This window comes from Solanum dulcamara, chromosome 4, assembly GCF_947179165.1.
Source record: "Solanum dulcamara chromosome 4, daSolDulc1.2, whole genome shotgun sequence".
NCBI classification, from domain to species: Eukaryota; Viridiplantae; Streptophyta; class Magnoliopsida; order Solanales; family Solanaceae; genus Solanum; species Solanum dulcamara.
The window spans coordinates 52,569,241-52,592,918 of NC_077240.1; the positions used below are offsets into that span (position 1 = coordinate 52,569,241).

The 23,678-nt window shown below is 37.8% G+C and overlaps 1 protein-coding gene and 1 pseudogene across 1 annotated transcript; both read left to right on the plus strand.

Moving 5' to 3' along the window:
* The first annotated feature begins 3,286 nt into the window (after positions 1–3,286).
* LOC129884252 (uncharacterized) lies at positions 3,287–5,645 on the plus strand. The gene is made up of 4 exons (XM_055958580.1): positions 3,287–3,436; positions 4,230–4,348; positions 4,655–4,994; positions 5,262–5,645. The coding sequence occupies exons 1-4, from the start codon at positions 3,287–3,289 to the stop codon at positions 5,643–5,645; spliced, it is 993 nt and encodes a 330-aa protein (XP_055814555.1).
* Positions 5,646–21,339: 15,694 nt separating this feature from the next.
* LOC129888060 (5S ribosomal RNA) lies at positions 21,340–21,459 on the plus strand (annotated as a pseudogene).
* Positions 21,460–23,678: the final 2,219 nt, after the last annotated feature.

The window sequence follows — 23,678 nt, forward strand, 5'->3', positions numbered from 1 at the left end:
CCATTAGAACAAATTTGTTGTCCACCCATAACTTGGAAGACAGAAAGGGTATAAAACACTAGAATATAAGGAGCTTGTTTGTCCTAGAATTGTCTAGAATAATTCGTGTATAGAATGACTGTGATACATATCTATACACCATGTTTGGTTACTAAATAAAATGATAGGATCTATGCATTTTTGTTATTTTATGCTTATCCCCGCTCAACGATGTAGTTAAGCTGTCAACAAGAGTAGGCTATTAGAGGTCGGAAGATCATAATTGTAAAATCAACCCTATAAATCAGTAATCGAAAAACCCATTGGATACCAAAGTAAAGGATTTTAGACTAGAAATCTATGAGTGCTACAACCCAGGGACTCTTTTTTAAATTGATAAAATTTCTCTAATATCGTTAAATCAGTTTCTCATATCATTTTTGGTATAATTAGTTTGTAGATATAAATGAACTCAACTCTTTTAAAACACACATGAATAATTTGATTCATTGAAAAGATAACTAACGCCTAATTGCATTTCCTTGTGGGTTCGATATCATTCTCTTAAAATGGGTCACTATATGACTTTTGAGACCACATACACTTGCGTGTGTATTTGGACGCAATAAGTTTTTTGTGCCGTTGCCGGGGAAATTGTTTAATTTAGAAATAGTTTTCTTTGCAAAGTTTTTTTATTATTTGAGTGTGTTAACAACTTGATCTTAGCTGGTATTTCTGGCAGGATAACTCAAAAAGGCACACTGGACAGAAGTGGAAACATTGTAGAACCGCTAACTGAGCTTAAAAGTTTTCTGCATCCGCAAAATAGGAGAGTAGCTGCTTTATATCCCGTACCACAGGTAAATCTAGGTGATAATAACAAAGTGTCGTAGAGGTCCCACTCACAGCGAATGTGACCTCCAGCATTCAAAAACCACCAGCTGGAGAAAGATTTGAACTGAAATAGAACATGGTGTAGTTGTTGCACTCTAATGGGCAGTTTACAGGTTTGCCTCATGAAGATCCTCAAGTTACATCCAAAACTTCTTGGAGATTAGCGACACTTATACACCTAATGGGGTATCTCCTGACTACGTGAGGTTAATATTATTTCCCTTTTCTTTTTTGGGGGAAGCTAAGAGATGGTTGAAGTTGGCTCGCATGTTTTTTCTCAGGTTCTTCCCTTTGGGGAAGACAACTAAGACGAGGGCTGGAATTTTAAGCTTTAAATAAAAAACTAGAGAAAATTTGTACCAATCTTGGGACATGTTTAAATCTATACTCAGTAGTTGTCCTCAGCTTCATCAAGTTAATGAGATATTGGTCCATACCTTCATAAAAGGTATGGAATCCAACAAAAAAATTCTTCTTGACTCTGCAGCAGGTGGACAAGCACTAGAGAAAACCTATGATGAGCTCTACACATTGTTTAATTGCATATCTCAGGGGAATCCTGAGTGGAATGGAGGAAACTCTAAACCGTGGTTCAAAAACAACCAGGAATATTGGAAGTTGATGCAGTGACAACATTGACTACACAGATTGTAGCAATACAAAACATGATGACAATGCATCTCAACACTTAAGCAAAAGGACAACAACAAGCTTCAGTGAATATGGTTCAACAACAACGCATGTGGTGTAAGGTATGTGGCAGTAGTGAACATGTGGCAGAATACTATGGATCTAATCTTGAGTCGGTGAATTTTGTGGGTAATGGACCTAGGGGTGGTGGTAACTAGAACTATGGGAACACTTACAACCCAAATTGGAGAAACCATCCGAACTTCTCATGGGGTAGAAATCAGCAAAATCAACATCAAGGGCAAACCCAATTCAGACCACAAGGAAGTGGACAATAGTACAACAATCAAAACTAAGGGTACAATAATCAAGGTCAAAGTAATCAAAGCTCAGGAAAATTAGGAAGCATGAGTGTAGAGGACATGTTGAAACATATCATGACGGACCAAGCTAAGTTAGTTGTAGATATTCATTAAAATCACTTAGCTACTCAAAATTTAGAAAAATAGATTGGGGAATTGGCAAGTGCATAAAGTTCTCGCCAACAAGGGGGTTCACCAGGTAACACTAACCTAAATCCCAAATAGGTGAATACTGTGAGTACTCACAATGGTCTCCCCCTAGTTGAATTGAATCCCAAATTAAGCTGGCAGAGGCAAAAGGTAAAAAGTGAGTTAGGAAAAAAGGTGAATCCAGCAGACCAAAGGCAGTCGAAGAACCAAAAACAAAACCTCCTCCTTCATTCCCACAAAAGTTTAAGAAGAAGAAAGAAAAGGAGTGCTTTGCGAAGTTCATAGACTTGCTAAAACATGTACAAATTAATTTATATTTAATTGATGTTTTGTAGAGAATCCCTAAGTACGCCAAGTATGTCAAGGACATTGTGTCCAATAAGAGCAAGTGGGAAAAGTATGAAATAGTGGCACTTACTGAGAAGTGCAGTTCCAGAATCTTGAATAAAGTTAAGCTTCTAACCAAGCAAAAAGATCTAGGGAGTTTTACGGTGTAGGTTACTATTGGGAAGTGTGTGAATGCGAGAGGACTATGTGACTTGGGTGTGAGTATAAATTTGATTCCAACCTATATGTTTAAGAAATTAGGCTTGGGAAATCCTTAGCCTACCACCATCTTGTAACAACTGGTAGATCGCTTTGTAGCTAAACCGAATGGAGTCATTGAGGATGTCTTAGTCCAGGTGGGATCTCTCATTTTCCCTATGGACTTTGTCATCTTAGATTTTGATCCAGACCCCAAAGGTTCCCTTTATTTTTAGACACCCATTCTTGGCAACAAGAGGGGCTTTGATAGATGTAGCGGCCAGGTGACTCACAATGAGAGCTCATAATAAGGTGGAAGTATTTCATGTGTACAACGCATTGAAATTGCCTGCCATATATGAAGAGTTATCTGCGATAACAATAATTGAGGAAGTAGTGGCAGAGAAATATGTGTAATTAAAGGATCCACTTGAAAAAGTATTAGTGGGTTAAGACATAGAAGGTGATGTAACAACACAAGAAATTGTTGGTGTGTTAGATGCTCATAATGTGAGCATGTGGAAAAATAGGTAGAACCATTGAACAGAGTGTTGGGTCCTTCACCCCAACCCTCAATTGAGGAAGCTCCTAAATTAGAGTTGAAACCATTGCCTTCCCATCTCAGGTACGCATTCCTCGGTCCTAATGATAAGTTACCGGTAATCCTCTTATCGTTTTTGTCTGAAATGCAGGTCCTTACAGCTCTATTGGTTCTTAGATGAAGAAAGAAAGCTATGGGTTGGAAAATGGCTGATCTATATGGATTTAGCCTAGCCTTGTGCATGCATAAGTTCTTTATGGAGGAAGGACATAAACCAGTCGCACAACCTCAGCGTAGATTGAATCCAATAATGAAGGATGTAGTGAGGAAAGAGGTTATTAAGTGTCTAGAGCAGGTATCATATATCCCCTCTCAGACAGCAAATAGGTAAGTCCAGTGTAGTGTATTCCTAAAAAGGAGGAATGACTGTGATCACAAATGAAAAGAATGAGTTAATCCCCACTAGAACAGTCACTGGATAGAGAATTTGCATAGATTATCGCAAGTTGAATGAAGCTACAAGAAAAGATCACTACTCAGTTCTTTTTATTGATCAAATGCTAGACAGGTTGGCCGGATAGGAGTACTACTGTTTCTTGGATGGATATTCAGGATATAATCAAGTCTCAATTGCACACGAAGATTAGGAAAAAACTACGTTCACTTTTCCCTATGCAACATATGCCGTTAAGTGTATGCCATTTGGATTGTCCAATGCTCCAGCAATGTTTCAAAGGTGTATGATGGCAATCTTTCATGGCATGGTCAAAGATTTTATGGAAATTTTTATGGATGACTTCTCAATCTTTGGGAAATCATTCGATTTATGTTTATAGAACTTAGACAAGGTGTTGGCAAGGTGCGAAAAGATAAATCTTGTCCTGAACTGGGAAAAATGTCATTTTCTAATAACAGAAGGGATTGTCTTAGGTCACAAAGTATCAAAACAAGGGATGGCAGTACACAAAGCCAAGATAGAAGTGATAGAGAAGTTATCACCCCTGATTTCAATAAAAGGAGTGTGCAGTTTCTTAGGACATATAGGGTTTTATAGAAGGTTCATCGAGGATTTTGCAAAAATAACTAGTCCCATGTGTAGTTTGTTGGATAAGGAAATAAAATTCACATTCAATGATAAATGTATGCAGGCCTTTGAGTTATTGAAGAAGAAGCTTATAGAGGCTCCAATTTTAATTGCTCTTAATTGGGAGCTACTTTTTGAGCTTATGTGTGATGCCAGTGATGTAGCAGTAGGAGCAATCTTAGGGTAGCAAAAAGAGAAGATCTTTCACTCTATTTACTATGCAAGCAAGACCCTTGATTCAACTCAAGCCAACTACACAGTCACCGAGAAAGAGACGTTGGTGCTGGTTTATGTATTCGACAAGTTCATATCCTATCTGGTAGGTATTAAAGTAATTTTTCAAACTGACCATGCATCTCTTAGTTACCTATTCAACAAGAAAGATGCAAAGCCAAGGCTCATAAGATAGATCTTATTGCTATAAAAGTTTAATATCGAGGTCAAGGATTACAAGGGCTATGAGAATTAAGTTGCTGATCACCTTTGTAGGTTAAAGAGTTCAACACTTGTTGGAGAACAACTGCATATTAAAGAAGAATTTCCATATGGGAAGCTATTGTCCCTAGAGGTGACTAAATTGTCGTGTTACGCAAATGTCGTCAATTACCTGGTTAGTGGAGTATTTCCTTTTGATGCAACCTCACAGCAGAAGAAAAAGCTTATGCATGATGTCATGTTATACATATGGGACGAGCCTTACTTATTCAAGCAGGGAATAGACCAAATAGAAAGAAGGTGTGTGCCAAAAATCGAGGTGTGCCTAGTGTTAGATAGTTTCCACTCATCACCATATGGCGGTCGTCATAGAGGAGAGAAAACTAGGCATAAGGTACTTCAATCTGGTTTCTTTTGGCCTACATTATTTAAAGATGCTGCAGGGTATGTGAAGAACTGCGACCAATGCCAACGAATGGGCACCATCTAAAAAAGACATGAAATGCCATTGAGATACATCCTGGAATCATAATTTTTGATGTATGGGCATGTATTTCATGGGTCTGTTTCCATCATCTTATGGAAATAGTATATCTTAGTAGAAGTATATTACGTGTCCAAGTGGGTTTAAACTGTAGCTCTTTCCACTAATGACTTAAAGGTGGTGACCAAGTTTCTCAAAAAGAACATCTTCACTCGATTTGGCACTCCTAGAGCAATTATCAGCGATGGAGGATCACACTTCATAAATCAAACAGTGAAGAATCTCTTTGCTAAGTACGGGGTGAGGTATAAAGTGGCTACAACATATCATCCACAAACCAGTGGGCAGGTCGAGTATCCAACAATAGGTGAAGCAAATATTATAAAAGACTGGAAAGCACAAAGGAAAGATTGGTCAAAGAAGTTAGATGAAGCACTTTGGGCAACTGAATGGCATACAAAACACCCATCAGGGCCTTTTCATATCAGATGGTATTTGGTAAAGCATGTCACTTGTCGGTTGAATTACAATACCGAGCATATTGGGCAATCAAGAAGCTGAATTGTTATGCCCCGTACTTTTGCACCCTGGGACACTGTCTTAAGTCTCTTGAAAAGTGTCGTGTGCTCTAGATTATCCACCACATATCAAATAACTCTAAGGAAAGAAGAATGAGATATCCCATAATAGGAAAGATTGGAAATAGGGTTATAAGAATCTAGAAGGAGTTGGAGGCCAAGTAATGGGTCGTAGGACTCGAATTGCTTGCGTAAGATACCGACTTGGACATCTTACATAACTAAGATACTTGAGTACACTTCGAGCTTAAGTAGAAAAGAATACATAGGCTCTTGAAGTGAGACAAGATTACGAGCTCACAAAAGAGAAATAAGGAAATGATGCACCTACTCGAAGCAAGTAGGTGATGCACCTACTTGGAAAAAAAGGTGATGCACCTAATTAAGGTCAAGTAGGTGATGCAACAGCTTGGGGTAGACCCCATTACCATAGGGAAGCATGTGAGGGGCTGCATGGGCTGAGGTGGTGCCCTAGGAGGCTGCCACATATCACCCCTAAGGGGATGCCACGTGGATCATTCTAAGGAGGTGTATATATGTATATTATGCTGAGATATAATTCATTTTCAGCATGCTCTCTTTGGAAAAAAGAAGAGAAAAACGTTGAAGGCAAGAGAGGGCAGCCACGGGTTGGCTCAATTTAAGGTAAGGTTTCTGATTTCGTTCTATGAATAAATTATTTAAGGTATCCTACGGTGATATACCAGTTTTTAATAAAGAAAAATTTCTATTTGGGGCAGCGAAGAAGCGACACAAACAACCCACTACTTTTCAGCATACTAAGAGAACTTCCGAGACAAGTTTTAGTAAGTTTTAGCAAGGTATGGCTTGGTTCTCTTCTCCCACATTTTTATAAGGGTTTGTACAGGTTATGAGAGTGTTAATGATATAAATTTATGATTTGGAGCAGCACCAAATGGATAGCAAGCAGCCACGAAATTTCAGCACATTTAGAGAAGTTCCGAGAGGCAATTTTGGTGGGTTTTGGCCAATTTCGGGTAAGGTAAGGTATTTTATTCCAATTTGAAGTTTATGGTGTTTTTATAGGGTGTATTACACACCTTTTATGCTTCTGGACATGTAAAAATGTCGTAGAAATGTTTAACGTTCGACGCAAACTAAATTGGAGTCGCTATAGTTAAATTATAGTCGAAGCAAGGTGTTGTGCTTCTGGTGTGCTGATGCAGGTGTGTGGTGGTGTGTTTCACGGGCCTAAAAGTATTCTAAAAGAGGTGTGGGGGCTTCTGTTTGTAGCCACATGACCCCTCATTTCGTATAATTAAAGGTTTTACGAAATAAAGTCTAGAAATCCTATTTTGGTATCGTAATTTTTAGCAAGTTGTTTGGAGCTTATATTGTGTAATATTGCCATGTTTTAGTTGTATATGAGCTGCAGCTTGTTTTTGTCGGTTGGCTGTAGAGATTAGGGATCTAATTGCAAATTCGGATAGGGCATATTATAGGGGAGATGCTGCCCGATTTTCGTTAACTCCTTAACTAACTAAGGAACTAGTTGAGAAGGCGAGTGAAGAGATGAGTTCTATGAATACTCGTATGTAACTTAAGACACTGGAAAGTCAAGGGTTGTTGATACTCATATTGCTTTCATGTTAAATAGGTTCAAGAAACGACGAGGTGAACGTGTTAAGAGTAATCCGTAAGAGGTATGTAAAGCTAACGTTTCCTTCTTTTGGCATGTTTTTGGCATAAGTGTGTAAAGCTTAGACTTTCTTTTGGCACATCTTCGGCATAAGTGTATTAAGCTTATTCTATCTCTTGGAATGTTTTGGGTATAAATATGTAAAGCTAATCTTCCTTGTTGACATGGTTTTTATGAAGCAAGTATATGACTTTTATATGATCCCAAGGAAGTTCCTATTCGTAGAGCCGCTAGGATGGCCAACTTCTTGATTTTCCAAAAGATATTTGTTATGCCTTGATATGTGTATATGATTCCCAAAAGTTCTATTTTTATATAACCCATAGTAACTTTCAAAAGGTACTTGATATGACTCTTGTCTTGATTTTGAATGATAGCTCATTTTGATTATTCCATCTAGTATCAAATATGATTTAAATTGCATATAGTTTCTCACTACTCCATTCGTGGATGCCTCAATGCTTCCTTTACTGAGCCTGGGCCAGGATTTGTTATTATGTGTACTTCTTTGTATTGTTCGCCGTGCCCCGATGTGAGGGGGCATGTACGACTTGTACATAGGATTTGTAGAGTTATGATGTGCCATGTACATATATGATATGATATGAACTGATATGACCATCTGATATGATATGATCTATTATGGAGATATTCCCTACTCTGGAGTTATGATATGCTGTGGCTCTAGTGACGGGGCGGCGACCATAATTTGTTCACCGAGTCCCATAATGGGGACGGATATGGCATATGTTTTTCTGCATACCTTATCTGTGGTTATGATAAGCATTTTGATATTTCTGGATACCTTGCTTAGTTTTGCACATTCTGCTCTGGTAATGACTTTACTTATTACAGTCCATACTTTATATACTCAGTACATATATCGTACTGACCCTCTTTCTTTGGGAGGCTGCATTTCATGCCCACAAGTACAGATGTTCATTTTGGAGATCCACCAGCTTAGGGTTTCTACTCAGCAATGTTGAAAGTGCTCCACTGTTCCGGAGCCTAACTTTTGATACTGGTCATTTGATATATATATATATATTTGTTTATTCAGGGGTACGGCGGGGGCCCTGTCCCATCATATGTTACTATTACTATTCTTAGAAGTCTGTAGACATATGTATGAGTTGTAAATGTTATTATGTTATGGTAGCCTTGTCGGCTCGCTTGCCCTTTTATGACATGATGCAAATGAAAGAGGCTACATGTGTATGAAAATTTTATCACCCACTAGGGTACATATGTATAGTTATTATATCTGATAGATACATATATTGGAGTCTAGGTCGGACCCCAGTTGCGGCCCACGGGGTAGGGTCGTGACATGAATCTTGATTCAAAGTTAGCATGGAGAAAGCGGTTGGACCAATTGCATGAGTTGGAGGAGTTTAGGCTCTGGGCCTATGAAAATGGCAAGCTTTACAAGGAGAAAAAAAAGCGATGGCATGATAAGAACATTATCACTCGCACTTTCGAAACAGGGCAAAAGGTACTTCTTTTAAACTCTATACTCAAACTTTTTCCAGGGAAATTAAGATCCAAGTGGAGTGGCCCTTTTGAAGTGGTATGTATGATACCTCATGGAGCTGTGGAACTATGAAATGCATAAAAAATGTCTACGTTTCTAGTTAATGGGCAAAGAGTCAAGCACTACTTTAGTAATGATGTGGACAGTGAAGAGGAAGCTGTAGAGCTTGAGGACGAAAGATGAAGGCGTTAAGTTATGCCACGATGATAAATAAGGTATTACGCGGGAGGCAAACTATGAGGTAATGTAACATGTTTTTTAATTAGAAATTATAATGGATTTTTTTGGGTATGTTAAAATTTCATTTTGTTTCAGTGTATAAGTTAGTTTATAAAATAAAAGAAAATAAAAAGAAAATTTGGCCGAAGCCTTCAAAGAGAGGTACGAGACAAGTCCGCTTCGCGGAACTCTTCCATATCAATTCAAATTTTACTTAGGTATGTTTTTAAACAATTTTCGAATGGTTTTGGTGGAAATAAGTTTCAAGTAAGGTGCGCGCCAGGTCCGCACCTGGCAGATTTCAGTACAAAATGCAGTCTGAAATTTTTGGAGGCTAAATAGTAAGGTCCGCGGCAAGTTCACATTGCGGGCCTGAGACATTTTTCGCAATTCTTCATTTAAAAAGATGGGTTTAACCCATTTTTAATGGGTGCACTGGATGAAATTAGCGTTAAAACACCGAAAAAGACCCATTTAACTTTATTTTTTCAACTTTGAACCGTTTTCTTTCTCTTTTTGAATCTCAAAACTCCTTTCTTCTAAGGTAAAATCCATGACGCATTCAACAATTTCAAGCAAAATTCTTTTGGGTTTCTACTGCACACCAACAAGGTATATGTTCTTGAACTACTTTTATGACATAGAGCCCGTTTGGATTGGCTTAAAAAAAGTAACTTTTATGTATGAAGTGCTTTTAGAACTTTGAAGTGCTGAAAGTATATTTTATAAATAAGCAGTTGAGTGTTTGGATAAAAGTGCTTATGATGTGAATTTTAGGGTTAAAAGAATAAAAAAAAGTAGTTTGGGAATTTAGTTAAAATACAAGGGTATAATATAAAAGTAATTTCCATGGTCAAAGAAAATGACTTTAAGCACTTTGGAAAAAAAAAAGTTAGGAATCCTAACTTTTCATTTTTGACTGACTTTAAGAACTTTATGACTTAAAGTCAGCATTAGGCAAACACGTGCAAAAGCTAAAAAGGGGCTTTAAGTTGATTTTGACCAACTTAAAGCCAATCCAAACGGGCTCATAAATATTTGAAATCTACATAAGTAAGTTCTTGGGCCTTAAGTTTTGACTCAATATAATTGATTTTCATGGTTCTTAGATTAAAATACTTATTAGGTGCGTCAAGTTGCTTAGGAATTGCTTCTTGTGGTTAACTTATTATAGGTTAAGTTCTTGTAACCTAACTCTATTTTTGATGATTAGAAAAAATTGGATGTTGTGATTAGTATGATAATGTGTGTTGAATTCTTGAGTAAACATGCATAAAGTAATGTGTTGAAGTTTGTTTGAATTGTGAAAATAATGTGAAGTGAAGTTTATATTCTTCCAATTCTTGGGTTGAAAACATGGTTGTAGTAGTGGTGATCATGTATGCACATTTATGCTTGAACTTGAATACTATGTTGGATTAATCATGAGTTTATCTGTGTGCTCTGAAGTTGGGGTTGAAGTGGCTTGTAGTATTGAATCATGTATGTTGATTTTTGAGAGATATGCTAGATTACGGGAGGCTATTTTGAATTCGTGTAGTATTGGACTCACTATGTTGATTATTTGAAGTATGGGTTGGTTTGTTAGCATATGTGTGCATAGTATTCAAATGAAGGGAAGTCTGAGTACCTTTATATCACTTGCATACTAATGAAATGATTAAGTGTGGGGTACGGGCCTGAAAGTCAAATGCACATTTAGGTTCTTATATATTATTTTTGGGTGGCTTATTTGCAGTGAAAATGTCATCCAGCCGAAGGTCAGGAAAGGAACCACCAGGAAAAGAGAGAGGAGGGCACCCTCTATACCACTAACCCCACCCATGCCTCGAGGCCAATCTTATCGATTTGGCACAAAAGAGGTGCATCCAATTGGGAAAAATTAGTATAAACGACACACTCAATCTTGCTATCTCTCCGACATACTATTTGATGAAGAAAAATTAGTCAGAGACTACCCCCAAATAATGTGGAGAATAGAGGAATTGAATATGCATTTCTTGTTTGCTAACCCAAAGTCGTGAAATTTGCACGTGGTAAGAGAATTCTATGTAAACTATCAACCTGATTAGTGCACACATTACATCACAGTCCGAAGGGTTGATGTTTCTCTATCTCCCATGGTAATAAATGAGATATAGGGAACGCCCGAGCTGCCAACCACCGCCTTGAAATATTTGAACATTCAATCGCCATACAGGGATGTCTGACATACTTTGTGGGGGCCTAGGTCGACTGCAAAGTGAGTTTGAGTCACGATCTTTAGGGCTACCACAACATATTACCATACGCGCATCTTAACAAAGAAGCATGTGTGTGGGTAAAAATTATTATGCAAAGCCTTATTCCAGGCCTCCACTCCACAGAATTAACGCAGGACTTAGTGTGCTTGGTCTATGCCATTATGAAAGGGATAGATTTGAATGTTGGTGCTATGATCAAATCTACTATCAGGAAGTGTAGAGTTCATCGAGGCAGGGGGTTTGCATTCAGAGGCCTCATCATAGATATATGTCAAAGGGCTGGGGTCCCCAAGGAACAACATGATTATATGGCCCCCTTCCCTCAGATTCTTATGATGTCACAAATATCAAGGGGCCAGACTATACTCACAGCCTAGTCCTCACTACCCAGGAGCTCATGAGGTATGATGATATGATCACAGCCAGCATGTTTATCTTGGAAATGCTTTGACACCGCACCGGAGGGAGAGCTTTAACTGAAGAGGAACTCTGTGAGGATGATAGACAATACTCGCTGAATGAGCATACTATGGTTGTCCACGTACTGGGACATAACTTTAATGAGCCTACTGAAGATGACATCCCCACATATGAGGATAGAAGGAGGACCAGATCAGACGTGGAGTCAGATTTGGAGGACACAAAGTTTGACCCCCTAGCGGTGGAAGATCCGGTTACTGGTGGACAGATGGATGAGTAGACAGGGAAGTCTACTAACTTGAGCTCCTGAGGATAGTGCCCACCTCTAAGTGTGGGGTGAAGTCTGTCTATTTAAACCATATCTATTTTTTTTGTAAGTTTGATGTTCTGTTTTATTTGGATTGTAATTGTTGTTACTTGTGTTAGATTTATTTTGTGATTCATCTGGAGAGGTACTTGTTTATTTTCTTTTTTCTGAACTTGGGTTTCATGGAATTTGTTTTCGGTTCTTTGTCCATGGATAGTTCCTTTGAACCATATAAAATAATTGACTAAATTAAGACACCTAAAACTTTGTTGTTAGATTTTGAATAATGTTAAATTCATGTAATTGTGGTTGAAGTTTTTGAAGAATTTTCGTTCTAAAATTAAATATATGCAGTTTGAGTACGGTTAATTGTATAATCCTGGTTGCTTTTGATTGCTAGAACTTGCCCTGTGTATGAGTAGTGAAATTAACAGAAGTTTAGAATTTAGAGAAAGGATCTAGGCAATTCGTTGGTAACCTCATTTTAAAACCACTTGTGTACCCACCTTAATATAAATCTATAGTTATCTCTTTTGAGCCTTTGACTTGATTCTTTGGTAGCCTAGTTTGAAGTCTATTTTTATTTTTTCTAAGACCATAATTTTGATCCAAAAAGCCAAGCTCTTTGGAAAAGAAAAAAATGGAGAAACGGGAGGTTAAAAATCTTGGGTTACTAAGAATAAAACCATTGGTGCAATTAATTGAAATAAAATCTTGTGTTAGGGAAGACAAGCTTGTGGAAAATGAAAAGAACTTCAACCACATTATGGTTGAAGTTAGAAATTTCTCTACACAGATAATGAAGTAAAAGGTTAAGCTAACGAAATAACAAAGTGGTAAGAATAAGGTTATGAAGTACTTGAAAGGAATTAAAGAATGTAAGGTGTTGAAAGCGCTTAGGAATCAAGTCACTATACATGTCCAAATTTCTACCTACCCATCTCCTAGCCCACATTACAACCTAAAAAAGTCCTAAGTGATCCTTAAGTCTTAGCTGCCTTAATAGATCTATTTGATACACTAATGGAAAGCCTATGGTTCATCTTGAGCAACTTGTAATTTCATTTGAGAGAGTGAGCAAAATTGTGTCTAAATACATATTAACGTAACTGTGAGAGTATGGGTAAATTCCTTCTTAGTGAGGGAACATGTTTAATGAAGAAATGGTAGTTATGCATAAATTTTAATTTAACAAACCATATGAGTTATTTCATTACAGAGTCAAATCTCGATTCTATGTGGTGTTGAGTTAGTCAGTTGGTTAAAACAGAAATTTTACATGTGTTTGTAAGATAAGCTAATTGTGCAATCAGTGTGGTTTGGTAGAATTGTTTTGTATATTATGGATTTGTTATTTTAGGAATAAAACTGAAGTTTGTTCGAGGACTAATAAAGTTATAAGTATGGGGTGGTGATCTTGGGTACATTTATACGCCTAATAACAAATAAAACCCATAATTCATTGGTCAAGTTGAGAGCAAATTCCTAGAATGTAGTTTATATTATTGTATTTTTGTATTGTTGTAACAAACTAATGTGATTAGACACTTTCAGGACTGATTGGGAAAGAATGAACATTTAAAACATGATCAGATAGAAAGTGGAGCTAAGAGGAGAAGTTGGGAACACAATGTGAAGAAAATACACTATAAGGAAGTGTGTCCGCATCGCGCACTTGGCTTCCAAGATTTAATTTCAAAACTTGGAATTTATTTGATGAAATAGTGTGATACACGCTAGGTCCGCATCGTGGACCTGGTTTCTGGATAACACAAATTCATGCCTACACAGAAAATGAAATATTGTATTGAACTGAACCAAGTCCGCATCGTGGACTTCAGTGTGCCTACTTTAATTCTACATTTTTTGGGCTACAAATAATACCTTTACATATTTTATTAAAAAGTAGATTAGATTGTTAGGTTTAGAGTTTAAGAAGATGAAGGAAGAGCTACTTTTGGTGATATTTTCTTCTTTTCTTTCATTTTGAATTCAAGTTTTTATGTTATTAATGATTTATGTAAATATTTTACACACTATGAGTGGCTAAATCCCCTTGTTCTTGGGTTGTAGCCACAAGATGAAGGTTTAAATGATGTTTTCTTTAGTTGAAAATGGGTTTTGTATGTGATTACTCTTATATTCTTATTTTGATTGTTTTAATGCTTGATCACTATTAGAACAAATTTGTTGTCCACCCAGAATTTGAAAGACGAAAAGTGATAGAACACTAGAATATAAGGTGCATATTGTTCTAGAATTGTCTAGAATAATTCGTGTATAGAATGACCGTGAAACATATCTATACACCATATTTGGTTACTAAAAAGGATGATAAGATCTATGCATTTTTATTGGTTCATTCTTATCCCCGCTCAAAGATGTAGTTAAGTTGTTAACAAGAGTAGGCAATTAGAGGTCGAAAGATCATAATTATAAAATGAACCCGTAAATCAGTAATTGAAAAACCCATTGGATACCAAAGTAAAGAATTTTAGACTGAAAATCTATGAGTGATACAACCCAGGGACTCTTTTCTAAATTGATAAAATTTCTCTAATATCATTAAATCAGTTTCTCTTATCGTTTTTGGTGTAATTAGTTTGTAGATATAAATAAACTCAACTATTTGAAAACACACATGAATAATTTGATTCATTGAAAAGCTAACTAACGCCTAATTGTATTTTCCTGTGGGTTCGATATCCGGGTCTTAAAAAGGGTCACTATATTACTTTTGAGACCACGTACACTTGCGTGTGCATTTGGACACAACAGCAAGATCCTTAGATTTGAAATGGCCATATCTGGGTGTTTTAGCTTAGACTTTAGCATTAAGCCTTAACTTAGGTTGATCCTTCGATTGTTTGACGAGTTTAGCTCCTTAATATGCTTCTAGGCGGCATGAAACTTAGTTTTATGGGTTTTGAGTGCTTTGGGATTGTTGGGTGACTTTGTATTATTTTTGGTTTTTATTGCTTTATGATTGTAATGTTGGGCCCGAGGCCTTGGATTTGGACAGGCTGGAGTTCCAGGTTAGTACTATTGATCTGTGATGGGTGTTTAACCATATTTTTGCATGATGTGACTAGTGGTATGATTTGTTTATTTTGTCTTGGTGGCATTCATATGAATTACTTGTGCATTTGGCATGACTTGATCTTGGTAAGGAAAGGAGACTCGGGTTTTAAGCCCCCTTTAAGTGGTTTTGCTATATTTCTACATGTTAGGCTCCATGGGAGAAAGATACTTTTCTCCTTTTACATAAGGAACTTGTTTTTGAAGGGAAATAGATTATTTTGGAGTTGTCTTAAAAAATAAAATTTATTCGGATGACTTGGAATTCTTGAACTTGCATGACTTGAATGACAAGGTAGCACTTGGTTGCATGGTTTTATTTCATATGTTTTGGTTTACTATTTATAAGTCTGAGGTACCATTCGAGGCTGCACATTGACTTAGTTCTGGGCTACATTTTATTATTTCATTCATTAATAAGTTTGAGGTTCCATTTCGGGTGGCCCATCGACAAATATCCAGGTTATTAGTTTATTGTTGATGAGTCTGACGTTCCATTTCGGGCAGCTCGAGGGTTCTTCTGGGCTTTTACATTTATGCACTTGACCATTATATTGCATCATGTTGTCTTATTATGTGATCGTGGTTTTTGTGTACTTGCATGCTCTTTTCTTGGTAGTTAGTGAATTTTTGTATGCACAGTGATATTTGTTGTTCGTTGTACTATTAGATTGTAGTTGTAGTACTATCCTACTCCTGTATATGTATGCATGATCTTTCTAAGCTCGATCAACCTATGATACCTATTGAGTACCCCATATTTTGGTACTTATACTACACTTCTGCAATTTATCCTGATGCAATTCTCAATACGAGCCACCTTCCATGAGCATTGGATCTTTTTTGGTCGTCGCAGACTTGGATCATGGTGAGCTCCTTACGTTTAGAGACTTGCTTCCTTCCCTCCTTTTGTACTTTTGTAACACTATTAGTCAGATATATCTTACATGTATAGCCTACTTGTACTTAGTAGCTCCTGTATAGGTGACACCAGGTCCGGGGATTTAGTCTTCTGTCAATTTGTCTTCCTGGTCACATTCGAGCCTCTTTTGTATATTTTGTATCGAACTACAGATTTATGATATGACCCATTTCTTCTTCTTCTTATTATTGTTGTTATTATTGTTGTTGTTATTATTGTTATTGTTATTGTCATTATTATTATTATTATTATTATTATTATTGTTATTGTTATTGTTATTGTTATTGTTATTGTTATTGTTATTGTGATTGTTATTGTGATTGTTATTGTATTTATTGTGATTGTTATTGTTATTGTTATTGTGATTGTGATTGTCACGACCCAACACCGTAGGTCGCGACTGGAGTCCGACCTGGACCCCCCGTATACATATCTATCAGCTGTGATCACATTGAACTGTAAATAAAACAATATATCATATAACAGAGCCCCACTGGGCGATAACATTTACATATACCTGTAGCTCTTTTTGTTTGTATCACAACATGATAGGGCACGCAAGCCGACAAGGCTGCCATAACATAACATGTACAATATATCATATAGACCCAACTGAACCAAACTGACATATACAATCCACATATACATGTCTGCAGACCTCTAAACATATAAATGACAACATATGGCGGGACAGGGCCCCCGTCGTACCCCCGAATGGACAAAACAATTTTTATACATCAGTGGACAATATCAAAAATTAGGCCCCGATACAATGGAGCCTCTTCCAGCTGAGCTGCATGGAATCCTAAGCTGACAGACTCCCAAAACCTGCATTTGTACCTGCGGGCATGAACGCAGCCCCCCGAGAAAGGGGGTCAGTACGACATATGTACTGAGTATGTAAAATGTAACATAATACACTGGAGGTATATTCGAAATAGAGAAGCAGGGGATAATATATCAAATCTGAAACCTGTACCTGTACTCTGTGAATCAGGAAAGCATGCATGCTCAAGTCATACCATATAGCTGGCCCTTTCAGGGGTTCGGTGAATCATATCTATAGGACCATCATAGGTCTGGTGCCATCTCCACCTTATTACATCACATCATCATATATCTATACACGTATCCTGGCCCTCTATTGAGGGACTCAGTGAATAATGTAGTGAACTGTGCACGAGAACATATCCTGGCCCGGGACTCAGGGAAAGAAGTGTTACAATATACACGAGTAGAGTAGTGAGTAACTATATGCAATTTAAATCATTATTAGAGACTTGACTGTATAAGAAGATTAAAATTTTGTTAGAGGACTCGAGTAGTATTGTAGTCATCTCGAGTGACTTCTAAATGCCATTATGGGCAATATCAATTATAATCTCGGGGCTCCTAGACATGTACTAAACTAAAGCCAAATCGCTTATGGAACCAGAAACATTTGTTAACATATAGTCTGTAAGACTTGTAGCCTGTACATTTGTTATATCTTTAGCATAGAGAAGTTTTCAGGGAAATAGTTCAATTATTATAAAAGTCCGATAGTCAGACGTAAATAAGAGATGATAAGAATGGAGTTATCTCGGAACTCATATCATGTTTAACCTACAACTAAGACATGCCAGAAGAAGAAAGAGAATAAGCTTTATGTAGTCTGTACTTTCTTTTAGGGGATCTGCATACAAATATTTCGTACCCGGCCCATCATGGGGCTTGGTGAATCATTATGGCATCATAATCTCATTTTTGTACCAAGTACGTATCAAGGAAAATGAGAGATAGCTTTCCACACACTACTTTTTAACACGTAGAAGCCTTACCAGGCAATACTCAATCCTTACAGAAATTCCAAAACTAAGCAGTGGATAGGGGTTATGAGGCGTACTTGGAGTTTTGGGAATGTAATTATTCCCACATTCCACACACAATTCACTTAAGGCTAAAACTTGCCAAAAGGAAAGAAAGATAGTTGTACGAGCTTATACCAAAACATGCCAAGAGAAAGCTTTACTTACCTCTTGGGAGTTACCCTTTATTCTGCTCGTCTCGTCGTCTTTTGAACCTATTCAATATGAAAGTAATACGAATATCAACTACTCTTAACTTTCCAGCATATTTGGTTATGCCTTCATATTAATAGAATCTATTTCCTTAGTCGTTTCCTCGACTAGTTCTTTAGTTTGTTAAGGCGTTAACGAAAATTGGGCAGCACCTTCCCTATAATGTGCCCTATCCGAATTTCCAATTAGGTCCCTAAGACCTACAGCCAACCAACAACAACAACCTGCAACAATTCATACCAACAATATACAACATAAACTCCAAACGACTTATTCAAAAATACGATATCAAAATAGGGCGTCTAGCCTTTATTTTGTGACGCCTTTAGTTATACGTAACGAGGGGTCATGTGGCTCAGACCAGCAGCAACCTAACCCACATTAGGACATATTTAGGCCCTGCAACAACAAGCCACACCCCTGCAGTAGCAACTCACAAGAACGACACTTTATTTCGATGACAATTCACTTTTAGCGACTCCAATTTAGTTTATTTCGAACATCGAGAATTTCTACGACATTCTTAAACTTCCAGCAGCATACAAGGGGTGTAATACACCATATAAAAATACCATAAACTCCAATTTAAAATGAAAGTCCTTACCTTACGTTAAACTTGTCAAACTCGCCAAAAATATCCAAAATGTGTAATCTGGACAGCTTACTGTTTTACCTTGTCGCTTCGTTTCGAAAGGGTAATGGAGGGAAAAAGGATTTACGTCCTTTATGAAAGTTATATACATGTGTCTTAGGGTCGCAAAAAATTTCGAATCATCCCTACATCAATTTTGTACAAAAAGATATGACCAAAATACTCACAGCTGTCCGTGTAGGATTTCCAAAACCAAATCTGGGCAGTACCTCCTCTACACTTCATCACCATTTTTCGAGAAGATAAAGGTAAAAATGGATTTTAGAGTCTGAACGAAAGTTATCGGCCTATGAAATACCTTTCCAAAACATATTAAATCATTGGAAACGAAACTGTACACAAGAAGTTATACCAATATTACTAACAACAGTCCCTTCCAAAAACGTGTTGGTTAATTAGTTCTTAACATTTTCTCCTTCAACTTTCTCTTATTTCTTTCCAAGTGTAAACTGCAACCATGGTTCCGTAGGCATCCTAAGACACATTTATACACCCCCACATGTTTGAAAAACATTGTAGATAATTAATTCACGGAGGAAAATTCTAAGAACTCACCTTTAATTCTTCAAAAACGTTGCTGCCTTGTTCCTTTTGGTTCTTCACGTTTTTCCTCTCATTTGGCTGATGTTTTTGGATGGAAAATAAGTTAAAGAGTCAGCCAACATGTATATATACACCTCCTTAGGAGGTGACACGTGGAAGCCCACTAGGGTGACACGTGCCAGCCTCCTAGGGTGACACCTCGTCCAAGCTTCCAACACAAAATTGCAACGTGGCAGCGTGGGGTCCATACCAAGTAGGTGAGTCACCTGCTTGCTTGTCACCTGCTTGCTTCACTTTCATAACTTCGGAAACTAGTTTTTGCTCCCTCTCGTAGGTTCGTAATCTTGTCTTATTTTAAGAGCCTATGTAACCCATGCTACCCAAGCTTGGTACATACTCCAATAGCTTAAGTGTGTAAGACTTCCAAGTTAGTAGCTTACGTAGATAAATCGAGTCCTACGACCTATTACTTGGCCTCCAATTCCTTCCGGACTCTTATGATTTCATCTCCAACCTTCTCTAGTATGGGGTATCATATTCTCCCTTCCTTAGAGCCGTTTGATAGTATCGTAACTTAAGTGGCTCACATACTAGCTTCTAAGTAACTTAAGGGACCTTCTGAGTTCAAAGATGTGGGGTGTAACATTCTTCCCCCCTTTAGAACATTCGTCCCCGAATGTTAAATGCAACTTCCTTTAAGACTTTATATAAATTATAGAGGGGTTCCTTTCCTTTATGCTATCACATACATTCCCATCTATATTATTAACATAAGAGTGCTCAAGAGTTGGAGTTACCTGTAGACATCGGTTACAGGTGCGAATACTTGTATTTCATGTTCTCTTCAATTCCCCGATCATCCTCTTTCTGGTTTTGGTTTTTCCACCGTAACATGATGGAAGGTACGTCTTTATTCTACAATCTTTCAGTTCGCCGATCTAGGATGGCGGTAGGTTTTTCCTCATCGGATTCCATCTCCTGGACCTCACCTATGGCATATACCCTGGGTGTCTCATCAGTATCTTTGTGAAGCATTCTTATCTGTTGGACTGGGCGTATAGTTTCCAAATGTGGTGGTAAGCTGAACTTACCAGCCACGTTGCCCACCTTATGAGTAACTTGATACCGTCTAACATATTTTGGGTCAATTTCCTTTTCTAGGTGACCCTATGATGAACATCCAATCATCAACTTGAACTCTGTATGTCGATGTTGATTATCTGTATATCATTCTTGCCGACTCTGGGCTTTTAGTCAATGGCTTGCTTAATCATGTCGGGCCATTGGAATACTAGAGTAGTAATTATTATTGTAGGCAACTTGATAAGTGAGGGATAATCATTTCGGCTACCTTCGAAGTTAATCTCTCGGCTTGTGACATATCTTCTAGCGTCTAATAGTGCGCTCAGTCTGTTTAGTAGCTCGAGGGAGAAATGTGGTACTAAGACTGTTTGTGCTCCTGATCTCTTCTTGGACTGATCTCAAGGCGTTAATTATAATTGAAGTCCCTTTATCTCGGATATTAGATGAGGGAACCTCACGGAACCTTACTACTTCATTGTCATATAACTTCACCTAGTTCTAGCGGCATAGGTGGTCTTGCTTGGAAGCAAATGAGCTGATTCGCTAGCCTACTCACAATAACTCATATAGCACACTACTCTTATAGAGTACAAAATAGGTTCATAATGACGTTGATAATTTGGGAATCGTTAGCCTCGTATAGTCCTTCTCGACTCTTTTCAGAACTTTAACTGGCGTTCGATCTTTTGGGTCCTACTTTTTCGCCCTCAGAGTTGGCTACCAAGTGGTGTCGAAATTCCCTCACCCACTGGCCCATATAGCCATTCTGCGGTTTCCCTCTCATTAACTAGCTCTATGTTGAAGAGCTGTGGCATTCGAGTGCATCATCAATTAGCAATTAGCTAATCCTTCTTGTTTTTCTTAAGCCCTTGTTACAGTTTCCTTAACGTATCTTATAATACCCTGGGTACATAATCTCATAGCGTTTCTCCGTCGCTAGTTCAGATTCTTCCATCTCGTGTGATCATACCAGCACTTACGCATTAAGTTCCATCAGAATTTCGAAGTTAAGCGTGCTGGGGTGAGAGTAATATTGGGATGGGTGACCTCTATGGGAAGTCTTCATGTTGCGTTTCATTATAACCTTTTCCACGAGGTGCGGGCACTCAACTTAGCTCCAGATTTACCTCAGTGTTGTCTCGCGAGTCTTTATGTTTTGCCCTGTCTTTTCGTCTGTTATCTTGCATCTAGTATCGGTGTAGACCTTTAGCTCCATAATCCTTTATTCACTTTGTTTTCTCCTTATTTTCTACCACATGAGGCTTTCTATTCCTTTTTCTTTGGTTATTTATCTATCGCAACATCATTTGCGACTAACTCTAGAACCAACATTTTTGCTTTTGGTCTAGCATACTGTCGTTATCCTTTGTAGTGTCTCTTGAATTATTCGATATCCTTTCATTGGTACATTCTTCTGTTTTTTATATGCAGCCGCCTTCTAGTGTTATGTTGTTCAGGGTCTCGTCACAAACTTCTTAACGCTACCTTATGTAGCATTCTGGCTTCCATCCAATTATTGGTAACTTCCGGACCTTTCTAACTTGGTTTAGCAAGATATCTTATCGAAGTTTAGACGTCTATCTCACATTTATTGCTATATCAATTGCCTCCTCCTACCTTTGCCATTTTCTCATTAACTTCCCCCTTTAGAGGGTACTCGTACTTTCCTCTATTTGTACATGTAGTCGTTCCAATTTCAATTAGGCAATACTAGTATTATGACGATAACTATTCCAGGTTTTCTCGAAGTTGTTGTTTTGTCCCCACCTATATCCTTTGCTTCTTGGGGCGAATAGAAGTTGCGTCATTTGTTCCTTAAGTTTTCCCTCCTCGTCCCTTAAGGATTCCACTATTTTTGGGGCGACGTTGTGTACACGCGTCATTTCTTTGTATCTTAATCCCCATACTCTTACTGCGTTCTCAATGCAGGCCTTTAACTTAGGCAACGCGTACTAAGTGCGTCTTACTAGTGGTTCCAATTTATCCCTGCATACTCGTATCACACTGTTCAATTCATACTTACATATCCCCCTTTTAACTCGTATATATATTTGGTTCCTGACATCTCTTTGAGGTGCTTCTGTTAGAAGTTCTTTCCCCAATTAGTCGGTGGCAAATTATAAACTATTATCGTACATCATTTTCCAACCATTGTTGGAAGAAATCAGAACCTCTTAAACATCACAATACTTCTTCTAATACTTGACCTACCTGGTCTACTTTTGAGTTTATCCTCGAGTTATGAACAACTCATCTAATTTACAATTAGGAGTTGAGGGCTTGCTATTTTTTTCAAAAAGAGTGAAACTCATTCGCGGGACATCTTATCCTTCACCTTGAGCCCTCTGTTTATATTTCTACAGTACAAATACGGCTGGAGATACCATAGTCTGAACTTTACTACTTAATTAAGCTTTTGTTCCTCCGAAATAAAATTCTTCAAGTAAAAAAGGTGCCCCTTGTCGGCGACTTGAAGGATACCTCTTACAGTTTTAGTTAAACACAGTAGGGGTATTTGGTATCAATTTCTCGGGCATCTCAAAAATCTATGCTTCATTTCCTTTTCCTTGTTCTGGGAAAATTTCGGCAGAGTTTTCTCTACATTTCTTACTTATGCCAAAACCTGCACGCAGAAAATACCAACAGTGCCTCACAGGGCCAACATATATATATATATACATATCATATCACAGCCACACAGGGCTTTCAATGTCATCTCATATCACAGCCACTCAGGGCTTTCAATGTCAACAATAATATAAAAATACTGGACTTACCTCATATGTCCCACTTCAAACTGCATTTGTTGCACTTTTTGTCTGCTTTTCTTTCAGGTTTCAACTTTATATTTTAATACCTTACCCGCCGGATATCTTCTGTGGATTTACTTTACTTACCTGTATGCTTCATAACTTTCCATGTCGTCAACTACTTCCTTCTATTGGTGTCGTCCTTCTGTTAAGATCCAAGGTTAGTATAAGGAATTTTTCCTATGACTCGGATCTAAAGCACAATCTCAGATGTAGAAGAAAGGTAACATCCTAAATGTCCTATAGCTTCCTATTTATAGATGTGGCGCGCAACACATCGATAACCAAGACTCTATTAGACACGGTCTGTAGACAATCCAAGGACGAACTGCTCTGATACCACTTTTGTCACGACCCAACCCCGTAGGTCGCGACTGGGGTCCGACCTGGACCCCCCGTACACATATCTATCAGCTGTGATCACATTGAACTGTAAATAAAACAATATATCATATAACAGAGCCCCAATGGGCGATAACATTTAC

Coding starts and splice junctions, on each gene's coding strand:
- LOC129884252 (XM_055958580.1), top strand. CDS start 3,287: ATGGCTGATCTATATGGATTTAGCCTAGCCTTGTGCATGCATAAGTTC. Junction 3,437..4,229: donor TTATTAAGTGTCTAGAGCAG/GTATCATATATC, acceptor AAATGTATGCAG/GCCTTTGAGTTATTGAAGAA. Junction 4,349..4,654: donor GCAGTAGGAGCAATCTTAGG/GTAGCAAAAAGA, acceptor TCACCTTTGTAG/GTTAAAGAGTTCAACACTTG.